Source organism: Marmota flaviventris, assembly GCF_047511675.1.
Source record: "Marmota flaviventris isolate mMarFla1 chromosome 8 unlocalized genomic scaffold, mMarFla1.hap1 SUPER_8_unloc_2, whole genome shotgun sequence".
NCBI classification, from domain to species: Eukaryota; Metazoa; Chordata; class Mammalia; order Rodentia; family Sciuridae; genus Marmota; species Marmota flaviventris.
In genome coordinates, this window is record NW_027287686.1 from 27,187 (window position 1) to 39,960 (window position 12,774).

At 49.5% G+C, this 12,774-nt stretch overlaps 1 protein-coding gene across 1 annotated transcript in view; it reads right to left on the minus strand.

Moving 5' to 3' along the window:
* Nucleotides 1–12,774, minus strand: part of Pcp4 (Purkinje cell protein 4) — a 54,177-nt gene that overhangs the window by 24,472 nt on the left and 16,931 nt on the right. The window contains exon 2 of the mRNA XM_027929372.2: nucleotides 2,090–2,141. Coding sequence (XP_027785173.1) covers nucleotides 2,090–2,141 — 52 coding nt within the window. The remainder of the gene's footprint in view (nucleotides 1–2,089; nucleotides 2,142–12,774) is intronic.

Here is a 12,774-nt window from a genome sequence, read left to right on the forward strand (position 1 = left end):
AGGGAAAGCCAGCACCAGGGACCCACACACACAGCACCTAGAACTGACACGGCCCCCACATGCCACATCTTCACACTCCCGGCTGCTCAGGTGTGGCCAGGAGTGACACTAAAGCCCTGGTCCTCCACGCGTGGACCAGGAGCCCTGGGTGCCTACCTCCTTTAGAGGATCCCAGGAGGTCAAACGCATTTTTTGGTCTTATGAAAGATAGTATTATCGTGAAAGATGTTATTTGACCTTAAAAGATGTTATTTGCTTTTTAAAACCTCCTCGTCTCACAAGGGCACAGTGGGATTGTCTAGAGGCTGCGTGTCGTGCATTGTCACAACACACTGAATGCAGATGCAGACAGGAAAACCCAGCCGTCCTCTGCCGAGCGGGACATGCAAGAGGTGCAGAAAGGTTTAGCACTGCCACCTTGCCACTAAAGACCCTTTCTGCCTCGGAGAATGTGATTGCGTTTCCTAAAGAAAGAGTGTTACTAAGGTTAACAAGAAAACTGGTTTATTACTTTTCTAGTGAATTCATAAGTAACCTTCCTAAAGGGCTCCATTTTCATTTCTAATAAGGCAGCCACCAGTGGATATGAGGAGCATAAACAAAAGTTCTTTGGGGTCCTCAGGCATTTTTAAGAATGGAAAGGAGTTTTGAGAGCAGAAGGCCGGCGGATGGACAGAGCAGAGGATCTCTAAGAAGCCTGGGGCTGTAAGGCTCCGAGGGTGAGTTGGAGGGTCCGTGGCAATGAACTGCAGAGACAGATGGATGTGAACGCATGAACCAGGAAAACCAGCTGCCCCCGGGACCTGCATGCAGGATGCTCCCCTGTGTCAGGCAGCTGGTTCTTCCTCTTTTAGGCAGCTACAATTTCCCTCCTCGCTTGTAAACCCCCTCCTTCTCCCTCCTCTGCTCTCTGACATCCTGCCAGTACCCCCCACACACACCCAGCTCCTCACAGCAGACAGAAAAGGCTCTGGGCAGCAAGGAAGGCACAGCCAGGTTTGGGAAGGACCCTGGTTCCTTTCTCCCCACGCCCTGCTTTGAACAGGACAACCTCTACTTACTGAGGTGATGACCCCTTTACCTCAGGTGTCACCCCACTGACCCTGCCCAGAAGGACAAGGACAGCACAGAGGGAACTGAGTCTTGCTCAGGCCCCAGTGCAGACTCACTTCAGAAACCCAGAGTGCCTTCAGGACCCCAAGGAATCCTTACAGGTGCATTTGAGATTGGCATTTTGCAATATGATTGGTCAACACAGCACAGATTCCATCTGACTAGAGGCAAGAGTTGTTTCCCACAAAATGAGGATTCATTTTGTAACTAATAACAAGTGAGATTATCCAGGGCATGCTGGACTCCTCCGCCTTGCAGGGATCTTCCATTATGACGTCACCTGCCATCTCAACTGCTAAAGTTAGGGACCTGGGGGGAAGTGGGCTCCACTTCCTTCACCATCCATTGGCTTCCGTTCCTGCCCACACCCCAACACCCCCACACCTTTCTTGGCTTCCCAATCCATAAGCATATGATGCTCCTTCCTGAAACTTAAGGCTGTAGTGAGGCCTGCAGAGACAGGAGGCCAAAGCTCCTATCTCCTCCGTTACTTGTGTCTGCTGGTGACCCTGAAAGCACCAGTCGCCCCTGAGCACCACCCCAGGGACCTGCACCCTGCTCTGGATGCTAGGAACAGGGGAGCAAGTCTCCAAACCTCCTTTCAGAAGTTGAGCACTTCACAGTTTTCAAAGCACTTATCTCATTTGATCTCACTTTATCCTCACAACAACTCGGATGGATTCTCACCAAGCCTAATGAAGAAAGCAGAGAACTATATTTGCATTGTAATTATCCTGTTGCCCCAAATGGGAGTCCTCTTTTGGGAGGGAAACTGTTCTTATCACCGCATTTAGCTAGCTCTGTTTTCTTTGTAAAGCCAGACCAGGGTGCTCACTGTGAATTGCTAAAACCCACTCCAGACTGACGCAGGGACATAAATAGTAAGCAGATTTGGATGGAAGGCATGATCCACCCCTGCTGGGGCCCAAGGCTGCAGAGGGGCAAGAGGAAGGGGCAGGACACCGTGTCATCTTACCGTTTTCGCCTGATGTCTTATCTTTTCCATTGGTCGCTCCAGCACCTTGTCGCTAAAAACAAAAATACATAAATAAATAAGTAAACATTTTTAAGAAATTATCAGATGTAATGGGATTCTTCTGTCTCTTTCCTCTTGCCAAATGCCTCTCCCATTATATCCAGTTCTGTGCTACTTTAGCTCAGATGGTTAAAACACAGTAGTGGTGAGACAACCCAGAAAAGGGACAGCCCAGGAAAGGGGGGACTCAAGGCTCGCAGACGCAGCCCCCTTCCTGCCCCTGCTCAGTGCGTCTCACAGGTCACAAGGGAAGCCAGACGGGAGACTACTGTTGATGGACAATGACCTCATTGAGAACATGAGGGAGAGAGCCAAGGCTCTGGGCCAACAGCAGGAGCAGAAATGTCCCCTTCATCGTGACAGCCCTCACAGGGCTGCACTCTCCTGTCACTCATTGTGCCCAAGGTCTTCTTTTTAAAAATATCATTTTCAACTAAACAACTCTGATGCCAAAAGTCAGAGTTCCACCTCTCTCTGAGCTATTGTTTCCTGTCGCTGTTTATGGCTAACTTGTGCATTTTCATTTTGTGAGACTGACAAAAGTGTCACAGATGTTATTATAGTTTGCTTTGGAGCTTTGGGTGTGATTCCTGGGTGGGCAGTTGGGAGCTGAGTGGCATTGACTGCGCATGTGAACATCACCCATTGGCTCCAGCCCGATGCCATCTTCCCAACTATTCTAGGACCTGGAGGGAGAGGCATTTTATTAATTCAATCTTCTTGCCATCATTAGAAAATATGCTTTGAGTTGAAAAGAACTGAAGTGACTGTAAACTTGCAGGAGGAAACGAGGCGGGTTGGGGGCATGATTTGTTCAAGATCATGGAGGAAGTGAGTAGAATCAAGACTGGGGACCTGGCTTCCTCGCCGAGGTTAGTGTCCAGCAGGCATTGGGACATAGCAGTGCCTAAGAGGAGTCCTGGAAAGACAGACACGGAGCGAGGAGAAAGCTATAGGTGACTACAGGCCGTTATGGGTGACCCCCACTGACCCTGAAATTCATACTGAGGTCAAGGACTTCAGCCTAAAAGCAATCTCATAAAAAATAGCAATCGGTTCCCTTTAGTATTCAATGTTGTCATGAGAATGTCCCAGCTCATTCGTCAGCCATGATTATCGGGAAACCCTTGCCTGCGGGTTCTGATTAGTGTAAGTAAACAGGGAACCAGATGACGGCTGGTGCCGACAGTCGGCCATGCTGTGCGCTGTGCATGCTCACTGCCTTGTGTGGATGGAAACCTGGAGAGGGAAAGTGACGCCACTCACGTGTCATTGACACCCCCACCCTGCATCCCAGTCAACACAAATGCAAAAGCCCACCCGGGTCTAGGGGGCTCTTCCCTGTTCTGTGAGGCTTCCACCTGTCTCTGGCAGGAATGGGGAAGAAAGGAGACCAGTTGGAAAGGTCACAGAAATGTGGGCCCCTCCTTTCTTCCTGCCGGTGTTTGCATGGAGGGAGGAGATGGCCGTCTTCAGCCCACCGTCACTGACTGCTCTTGAGCAAACCACCACGCAGATCCCCTGCCCAGCACCCCCTACCACCCAAGAGAACCTGGAATACACATCGTCTGGACTGAAGCCAGATAATGAGTAGTGCAAGGAAAACACCCCTCTCTTCTTTTCTGTCCTGACTTGGGGGCCTCTTCTATTTCAGCACAGAGCTGATGAGCTGCACTTGATGGAAATCAAACTACCCTTGAGATGAGCCCAGTCAGTGACGCAGCTGCCGCCCCAGGTGGTGAACTACGCAGTCTCTAAAACCCTTCCCTGCCCGACACATAGACACTCAGGAAAAAGAACATTCTGCAGAACAAAAGGACGGTGCTTTAAGTCCTACGAAATGGGATGCAGGTACAAAAGAGATGCAGGGTGGCCCCACTGCCTGAAATGGCTTGAGCACGAACACCTTCCAAGTGCCGAGAATGCCACCTTTCACAAAAGATCGCCTTCCAGAAACCAGCGGAAGACTGAAAAGAAATGTGCGCAGGGAGAACAGAAGTCAGCTTTGGAGACTTTCCAAGACGGGATTTTTGTGTCAGGTCTTCTTTGAGGGAAGCAAAATGAAGCTGATAGATGTCACAGGAGATGGTGTCATGGATCAGAAAACGATCCTGACAAAAAAGAACAAGGCGTTCAAAGTGCGCTATTACAGAATTCTTGGAGACCTGGTGACATTTTCAAGGGAAGGCTGGGGGCAGTAGGAGGTTTTGCAAGAGCCAACCTATTCCTGGAGACTGGCCCCCACACATGACCACTTGGCCACCACACCCACACAGGTGGTGGGTTTCCTGGAGGTAGAAGGTCCATGCCAGGCTGGGTATTAAGATGTCACAGCTCCGGCCGTGGAGGCCGGGCCCCAAGCACTCTCTCAAGCTTCGCTGACTCGGGGAATTCTGACAGCTCCCTAACCAAGTGGGTGCTCCCAGAGCCTTGCTTCACCTGTGGACACAAGGCCAGAGGAACTTGCTCAAGGCCACACAGCTGGGAAGTAACTGAGCCAGAATCCAAACCCCAAAGACCAGGCCTCCCTCTCAGCCCCTGTGTAGAGCAGTGTTGTGTGGCAGGTCCCTGCAGGCCTCCACAGCAGGCCGTGGTAAGGAGACAGGCGGACAAAGGTCTGCAGGGGACAGGAGCTTCATGAGCACCCACAGGCTGAGAGTTTGGAGGAACGTTGGCTTACAGGAAGAAGCAGCCAAACCAGAGACGAAGGCCTTGGTTGTAGAAATGCTGTGCAGTCTTTTTCTTTTAAAGTTTAAATAGCACAAGCACAGAGCTGGGCTATGCTGAAATAAGTGGGTGGATGGATGGATGGATGGATGGATGAGTGGGTTGGAGGATGGGAAGATAGGTGGGTGGATGGATGGATGGATGGATGGATGGATGGATGAGTGGGTTGGAGGATGGGTAGATAGGTGGGTGGATGGATGGATGGATGGATGGATGGATGAGTGGGTTGGAGGATGGGTAGATAGGTGGGTGGATGGATGGATGGATGGATGGATGGATGAGTGGGTTGGAGGATGGGTAGATAGGTGGGTGGATGGATGGATGGATGGATGGATGAGTGGGTTGGAGGATGGGTAGATAGGTGGGTGGATGGATGGATGGATGGATGGATGGATGGATGAGTGGGTTGGAGGATGGGTAGATAGGTGGGTGGATGGATGGACTGATGAAGGCCATTCTCTAAAAGACCATGAGAGAAGGGTTTTTTTTTTTTTTCCATGAGGTGATAGAAGTTCATGTCCTAGGGAAAGAGACTGCCTTTTCTCTTCATCCTCCTCCCACCCCCAAATAACAGAAGCTCGGCCCCCAGCCACCCTCCCCCATCCCAACCCTGACCTCATCATCCTGAGCCCCCACACCGACTGCTGAGCAGAGCTAGTCCTGCCTCGAGAATATCATCTGTTCATCAATTTTATAATGAAAGTCAAGTCTTGAAAGAGAAGGGCACAATAAACGGACTTCAGAGTAAACTGTGGTATGAGCTTTTAGAATTCTGAGCTGTTTCCTGGGAATTTCCGAAATGATTCATCAGTACCGTGAAGACCACCACTGTGTGGTTCAGTTGAAATATTCTTATAATTTAATACCTTACGAAATGCAGAAAGCCGGGAAAATTCTCCCCAGGTGAGCACACACAGCCCCAGTTACCAGGTTACGGCGGATCCGGAAAACACCCTGTCGGAACCGTCTGGAAAACCGCGCGCGTGCCCTGAGGGTCTCTGGAAGCGACCAGGACCCTGCTTTGATGTTTTCCGATGGATCTGGAGAGTGAGTCGGTGTCATGGCCACGGAGAGGAATGCAGCTAGTGTATCTAAGGGTTTCTCTGTTGTTTCTTCTGAAGCCAGAGAGTGGTCGTGGAGCCCCAGATCCACATCCATCTCAATCACAGCAAAGCCAGCGCATTGGATCTCCTCAGAATTCCTCTCCCCGGGGCACCCCACCAGGAGACCTGCCGTCTGGCCCCGGTCATGGTCCTCCGCATAGATGTTCTCCTTCAGGTCCTCCCCTGGTCATCTCCACTCACACCCACCCTGAGGCTTCCCTTTCATGCGCTGGGCTTCCCAGTCCTGTTTGGGACCGTGACCGGCATCTTCTTCGACACTCATCAAGTGTGTATGACAGTCCCTCCCCCTTCAGTCACCTGAAAGAGCCTGGCCAAAGCTCCTGGGGGCCCAGTGACCCTCCCTCCTCAAACTTCATCAAACAAGGTCCTATTATCACCCAGAGACCTTCTCGGGGAATGAAGGGCCCCTCTGGGGAACGGTGTGTTCCACTCAGTTTTCCTTGACAACCATAAATCATAAAACTACTTGGTTCTTGAGAACCAGACACATTTTCCCTAAAACCATCCATTTCAAGTATTGTCCTGGTTTCATGATTAGGACATGCTAAGTATCCACCCAAGGTCACAACACGTAATTTTAAAGTTACAGCATAAAGCTATTTTTTTCCTCTGCCCCACCCTGGTGGCGAGCACGTGTGCTGTAAAGTCTGTTGAGAAGCCACAGAGACAGACTAGGGCAGACCACAGCCAGGTGACAACTACTCTCGGTCCCCAATCCTGGGACACCACCAAGGGACTTATAGGGCTTAGAAAGAGAGGTTTTCTTTCTTATCGGCGGCTATTAATAAAATTACAGCTTTTCAGAATTCAATGGAAACCCAGTTGAAAGAAACCTAAACAACAGTTGCACATTTAAGAGACTCGTGTGCCTTTAAACGTTCCTTTTGATGATCTAGTATGTGCCAAGTATCCATAACAGGCAGGAGAGGTATTTAAAGAGATAATTTTTGGAGTAATTTTCCCTGACAGTCTCATTGCACCAAGATCTGCAGGAAAATAACAACAACAAAAAAATATGTCTCAGCTGGGCTTCCCAGAAAGCAGAGCCCGAGGCAAAGGCCATTCGTGCTCTGGCTTTAATAGAGAGGGCAATGCGGGAGCGGGGGGTGGAGGGGAAGCAGGAAGAGGGAGCCTCTGTGAGTGACTTCACCCAGCCCGCCATTAGGTGCCACCCAGTGCTGATCCCCTCAAGGGCTCTGAAAACTCTGAGAACAGACGCTGGAGGAGGTGGGGCAGAAGAGCTATCCCCAGCTCCTGTCCCTCATCGATCCAAGGCATCCCACGGAGCATTGATTCCCGATGCCTGGACTGTGCAGCCTCACGCCTGGCATCTGCCAGGGGTCGAGGAGGACGCTCCAGGGCAGGAGGTGGAGCTGGAGGTGTTCGGTGTGGGCAGGAGATGACAAGCTGTCACGGAGGACCTGCCTAGAGTCTGTAGAGCTCATGCGGAGCTGGCTACCCACTCGGGTCCCCACAGATAGGGTCTATAGTGACATGTGAGAGGCGCCCCGACCTGAGCACAGGAACTTGCTGAGACTGCTTTCGACCAAGTTGCAAAATCACCAATGCCCCACGAGCTGAAAAGAGCCCACCAATTTCTCAGTAAATAGCTGGCTTTGGATCAATTTCTCCCTACCCTACTCTTAGCTTAGAACAGGTATTAAGATATGTCTGGACACTTCTGAGCTACATCTAGGATGGCACGCACACCAATAATACCTAGGTCTGAACAGCGTTGGCTTGAATAGAAAATGCACTGTGTCCTGGATATCAGTGGCAGACTCATAGGTGACCTGAGGACGCGCCTTCTCAAAACCCACTTCTGCTTCCTTTGGTCGTGAGGCACTGGATGAGTTCTCAGTCCACTGTTCTTCCTGGTGAATCTATTTCAAAACCACGTCCTTGGAAGAGCCACCCCTGGGCAAGGTGAGCCTGGCATTGCCTGGCTCACAGTGCATTTTGTACCTGGCACAGAATAAAGAGCCAGCGCTACCATTTAAATCTGGAGTGTCCCCAAAAGTATGTGTAAAAGGAAGGCTGATCCCCAGTGCCACAGTATACGGAGGGGGCTCTTGGGAAGTAGGACCTCAAGGCTCTGACCTCAGCTGTGGAATAACCCAGTGATGCATTCATAATTTGGTTAGCATGATTGGAGGTGGTGGGAATGTAGGAGGTGGGGCCTAATAGCAGTAAGTAGATCACCGGGGTGTGTCCTTGAAGGCCTGTCTTGTCCCTGGTTCCTTCCCCTCTTCTTCCCTTCTCCCCACCCCCTCCTCCCTTCTCCCCTGCCCTCCCCTCCTCTTCTCTCCACCTCTCCTCTCTCTCTCTCTGTCGTGGTGTTTCTCCATTTGCGTTCCTCTGTCTTGCTCTCTGGCTGCCATGAGGTCGGCAGCTCTGATCTTCTGCACACTCCCACCATGGAGTGACAGTGCCAAGTGACCAGGCACTTAAACCTCTGGGACTGTGAGCCAGAATAAACCTTCCTTCCTCTAAGTTGATTTTCTCGGGTGTTTTGCCACAACAATGGAAAGCTGATTAACACACTCAGTAATCCAGATAAATAATATTTTCAAACAATAATTTTAAAAATTAAAAGTACTGCAAGAAGTTATGATGAAAAAGATACTAAAATGTCAATTGGAATTCCTGATTATCTGCCTCAGGCTCCAGTGTGACGCAACTCTGTACAAATCCCCAAGTTTCCTCAAAGTGAGTAAAAGCACCCAGAAACCCAGTAATTCCAAGGATTTAGGCCGTCATCCTGACACCGTATAGTTGTTGAAACCCTCTCATGACACCATGGACCATGACTACAGGCTAAAAACTGTCATTTTGTGAGTTTTTACTCTATGATGTCTGGACTACCCCAGGAAGAGTTTCGTCTTTCACATCTTGCCGTCCATAACCATAAACCAGCACACAGTCCTGTGCCGTGTAGAAGCCAGACCGCCGCCACCTGTGTCATGATCACCATGATAACCAGGGAGGCAGCACACCTGGTCAGAAAACCATTCAGCCAAGTACTCGTAGAGGTCCATCTTGACAGGGAAACACAAGTTCCCATTAAAGCCACCATCGTCGCTTATTCTGTAATGTTGAGGAGTATGAAAAATGAAATGGATACCGCTTGGTTAATTTGGGGGATCCAAATTGCAGTTTGGAATGTTCTCTGAATCCACACCAATAGCATTTAGGTGGGTGAAGTTGGATTTGCTCTAGGAACTCAGCTTGATACTTAATTGGGTGGTTATTACATGATTAGAAGTTCACCTCTTCCAAAGCCTCCTGTGGCTAGGGTACAAAGAGCCCCCGGAAGCAACGAGGCCCCAGACCACCCCACATTCCTTAGGGCTGCACCCACAACTCCCTGCCACTCCCCTCTGCTCAGTAGACTTGCCCATTTGGTCACCAATTATTGGAAAGACCCTCACATGTAAACTTGACTTTGGTCACATTAGAGAAAAGAACATGGCAGAGACAGGCGCTCTCTCTCTCTCTCTCTCTCTCTCTCTCTCTCTCTCTCCCTGCCTCTACGAGGTGAACTGCTTTTCTCTATTATGCCCTCTTGCTGTGATGTTCTGCCTCTCCACATGAATAACTATGACCAGAGGCCTGGAAGGGACCCCTAGCTCACACCGGCTCTCACGTCTGGGGGGAGAGCGTGAGCCAGGGGCCCCCACCAGCTGTCTGTTGCTGGGGAAATCCCTGATCAGAGCCTCAGTCCCCTCCCTGCAAGAAAGAAAGATGACAAGTCACTGGGCCCACTGCCGCGTGTCGGGGGCCTGTCCACCAACGCCAGAGGTCATCACCAGGCACTGTCCAGTGGGAGGCTTCTGTATGGAGACAAGGGGACGTTCTTGTCCCAGAGTGCTTTTCAGTATTTGGGCCTCTGTGCCTGCCATCTGGCCTCTGTTGGCCCGGCCTACCAAGCAGTGGCAGGGATTCCTCAAAACAAGGAAAGGATCATCTGTGTCTTTCTCGGGATGGCTTGGAAGCGCTTGTTAGCGGCTGCTGACACCACCCGGCCCCCACCATGCCTTTCCTCCCAAGTTGCTCCTCTCTGTGGTGCTGTCCTCCTCCCGCCGCAGCATCATGATGTTCTCGCTGCTAATGATTCTAGGGTTTCTAGCTCCCCTGAAATGGCAGCCTGTCGACAGGCGATTCCTCAGAAGAGTCATAATTAAAGGAAAAACACAAATCCGCGTGTCTCTGCCATACGCTGTGCTCAGGGACCTTGAAGGTTTGGATATTGCACATTCTTTGCAGAAGGGACAGCCCCCACAGAGGGACACCAAGTGCAGAGCCATCCCAATTATCCCAGGACGCCCTTCCAAGAGTCTCTTCCTGCTTTCTTTTGATCACTGTTTATAGAGGGGGGAAAAGGCATGTTTGTATGCATTATGTTTTAATGTTTTATTGAGGAAGGACCACGGGTCTCTTGATGATGAGACTTTAAATAAACTGGGGGAGTGAAGCCACAGGGCAGCACAGATAAACAGAGCAACAGCTGGGCCGGACAGCAGGTCGTGGATGAGAGCCAGGGCCCTCGGTCACTGAGCAACATCAAGGGACCCCATTAAAGGCACCTTTCCAATTAGATTCCTGGATTTTTCAGAAAAGCAGCAGAGACCTTAATGCCAACATTCTGCGGTAAGAACAGAAGAGATTTAATTTCTTGCCACTGATATTTTTAAATCATCTATAATTCTTCTAGTAACATTCGCAAAAAAAAAAAAAATGATCATTAAAAGCTCCACTGATTTAATCCCTAAAGGTGTAGAAATTAATGTCAAAAGAAAACTACAGCTTTTTTTTTAAAGTTGATTGAAAAAACTGATGAGGTTTTCAAGGACAAGCTCATTAACCTTTCTAATTCTTCCTCACGCTCTCACTTTCCCCTCTGCAAGACCCAGAGGCTGAAATTTTGCCTCCAATGCCGACTTCTATTCCTAGAATTGCTATCCTGACCTTTACGGTGCCAGAATTAGTTGGCCTCACTAGGGGTTCAGCAAACCATTATTGAAGGAGTCCTCCTGCGCAGGGACTCGTGATTCGTTTTATTGAAAGGCTTTTTCTACTTTATGCCACAGTCATAATTTTTTTAAAAATTTGTGCTTTTACCCTAAAAAACCTTCTTTGTGCCCATTTCCTTTATAAAGAACTCTGTTTTCTATTTGCAAAAGCAGGATGTGGTCATTGCGAAATTACTGGACATGCAGAAGGAAGAAAGTGGGAAAACCATCCACCATCCAACGGCTCGTGTTGAGCTGCGCTGACACCCTAGAACACCTCCTTCCAACTCTTCTGAGTGGACACACGTGGATATTGTCTCCATCTTATTAAAATGCACATCCTTCATCTAATTTCACAACAGGTGTATGTGGCAACCAGGGGACAGTGCTGGCCAAGGCCTCGAGAGACATCCTCTCACTTCATGGATTCTTGTGTCATGTGAAATGTCCAACTGAGGCTCTTGAATTCATTTGGAGTAAATACCTCCAAGGTTTCAAATCCTACGTATCTCGTGCATGCCAGTAAAGCGGCTTGGCTTTTCCTTTTCAGCCTAGTCCCCCAAAGACTCAGACTGATGTTTACATTGCTGTCAACTTTGTTTGAAAACAAATGGCACAGAAGGTTCTGGATAGCCACCACAACTTCTGCAGTGGTATGAGCTAAGGTGTTAGTGTTTTGTTTTGTTTTTTGGTACTGGGTATTGAACTCAGGGGCACTTGACCACTGAGCCCCATCCCCAGCCCTATTTTGTATTTTATTTAGAGACAGGGTCTCACTGAGTTGCTTAGCGCCTCACTTTTGCTGAGGCTGCCTTTGAACTTGGGATCCTCCTGCCTCAGCCGCTGGGATCCCAGGCGTGCACCACCGCCCAACTGTTGCTGCACTTTCTCCTAAGCGAGTCCTCTCCACGGCGCTGTCCTCCTTCCTGCTCCAGCACCCTGAGATTCAGACCCCTAACAGATTAGCATTTCCAGCTGGTTCCCTGGTCACTGTACAGCAGCTGATGTCCCTAGGACCCCACTCCCCAGGGACACACAGGGCCACGGTAGTATTAATGCTGGTTGTCAGTTTAAGAGGAGTTTCCTCTTGAAACGGAGAACTGGGGCTGCCACATCGTAGCCGAAACCCTGCTCGCCCACAGCTGAGATCCTGTGGCAGCCCCCAGGGAGGGCAGCTTCGGTCACTCTCTGCCGTCTGGTTCCAATTCCACTACTTCTGCTGTTCTTTATAAGGCAGCATTTATTAGTTGTTTCAGTACAGTGCCCCCCTTACCTGCAGTTTCAGTGACCCCAACCAACCAAATTCTGAAAATATTACTATAGTGCAAAGAGGAACTTAAGATGCTTGAGATAGAGCACATTCACTGACTCTGATTACAGTATATTGCTACAATTATTCTCTTATTATTAGTTATTGTTGCTGGTCTTTATATAGATAGGAAAAAAACAGTATATTTAGGCTTGGCCCTGTGTGCAGTTTTCAGGAATCTGCAGGGGTCTTAGAATGCATCCCCCATGGATAGGAGAGGACTGCTGCACGTGGGTTAATTTATGTGCAAGTCTGTAAGATCATGCTGTTCTCCAAACAGTGTAAACACCTTGGGCTTATTTGGTGAGTACCATAATTGGGCTCGTTTTATTCACAGTGTGCTAGTGAAAGGTGGATTGTAGAGCTGAGGGCAAAGGGGAGGCCCTGACTCCAAAGGCACACAGTGGAACTTTCCAGAGAGAATCAGTAGTCTACATCTCAATGTCAGAATTC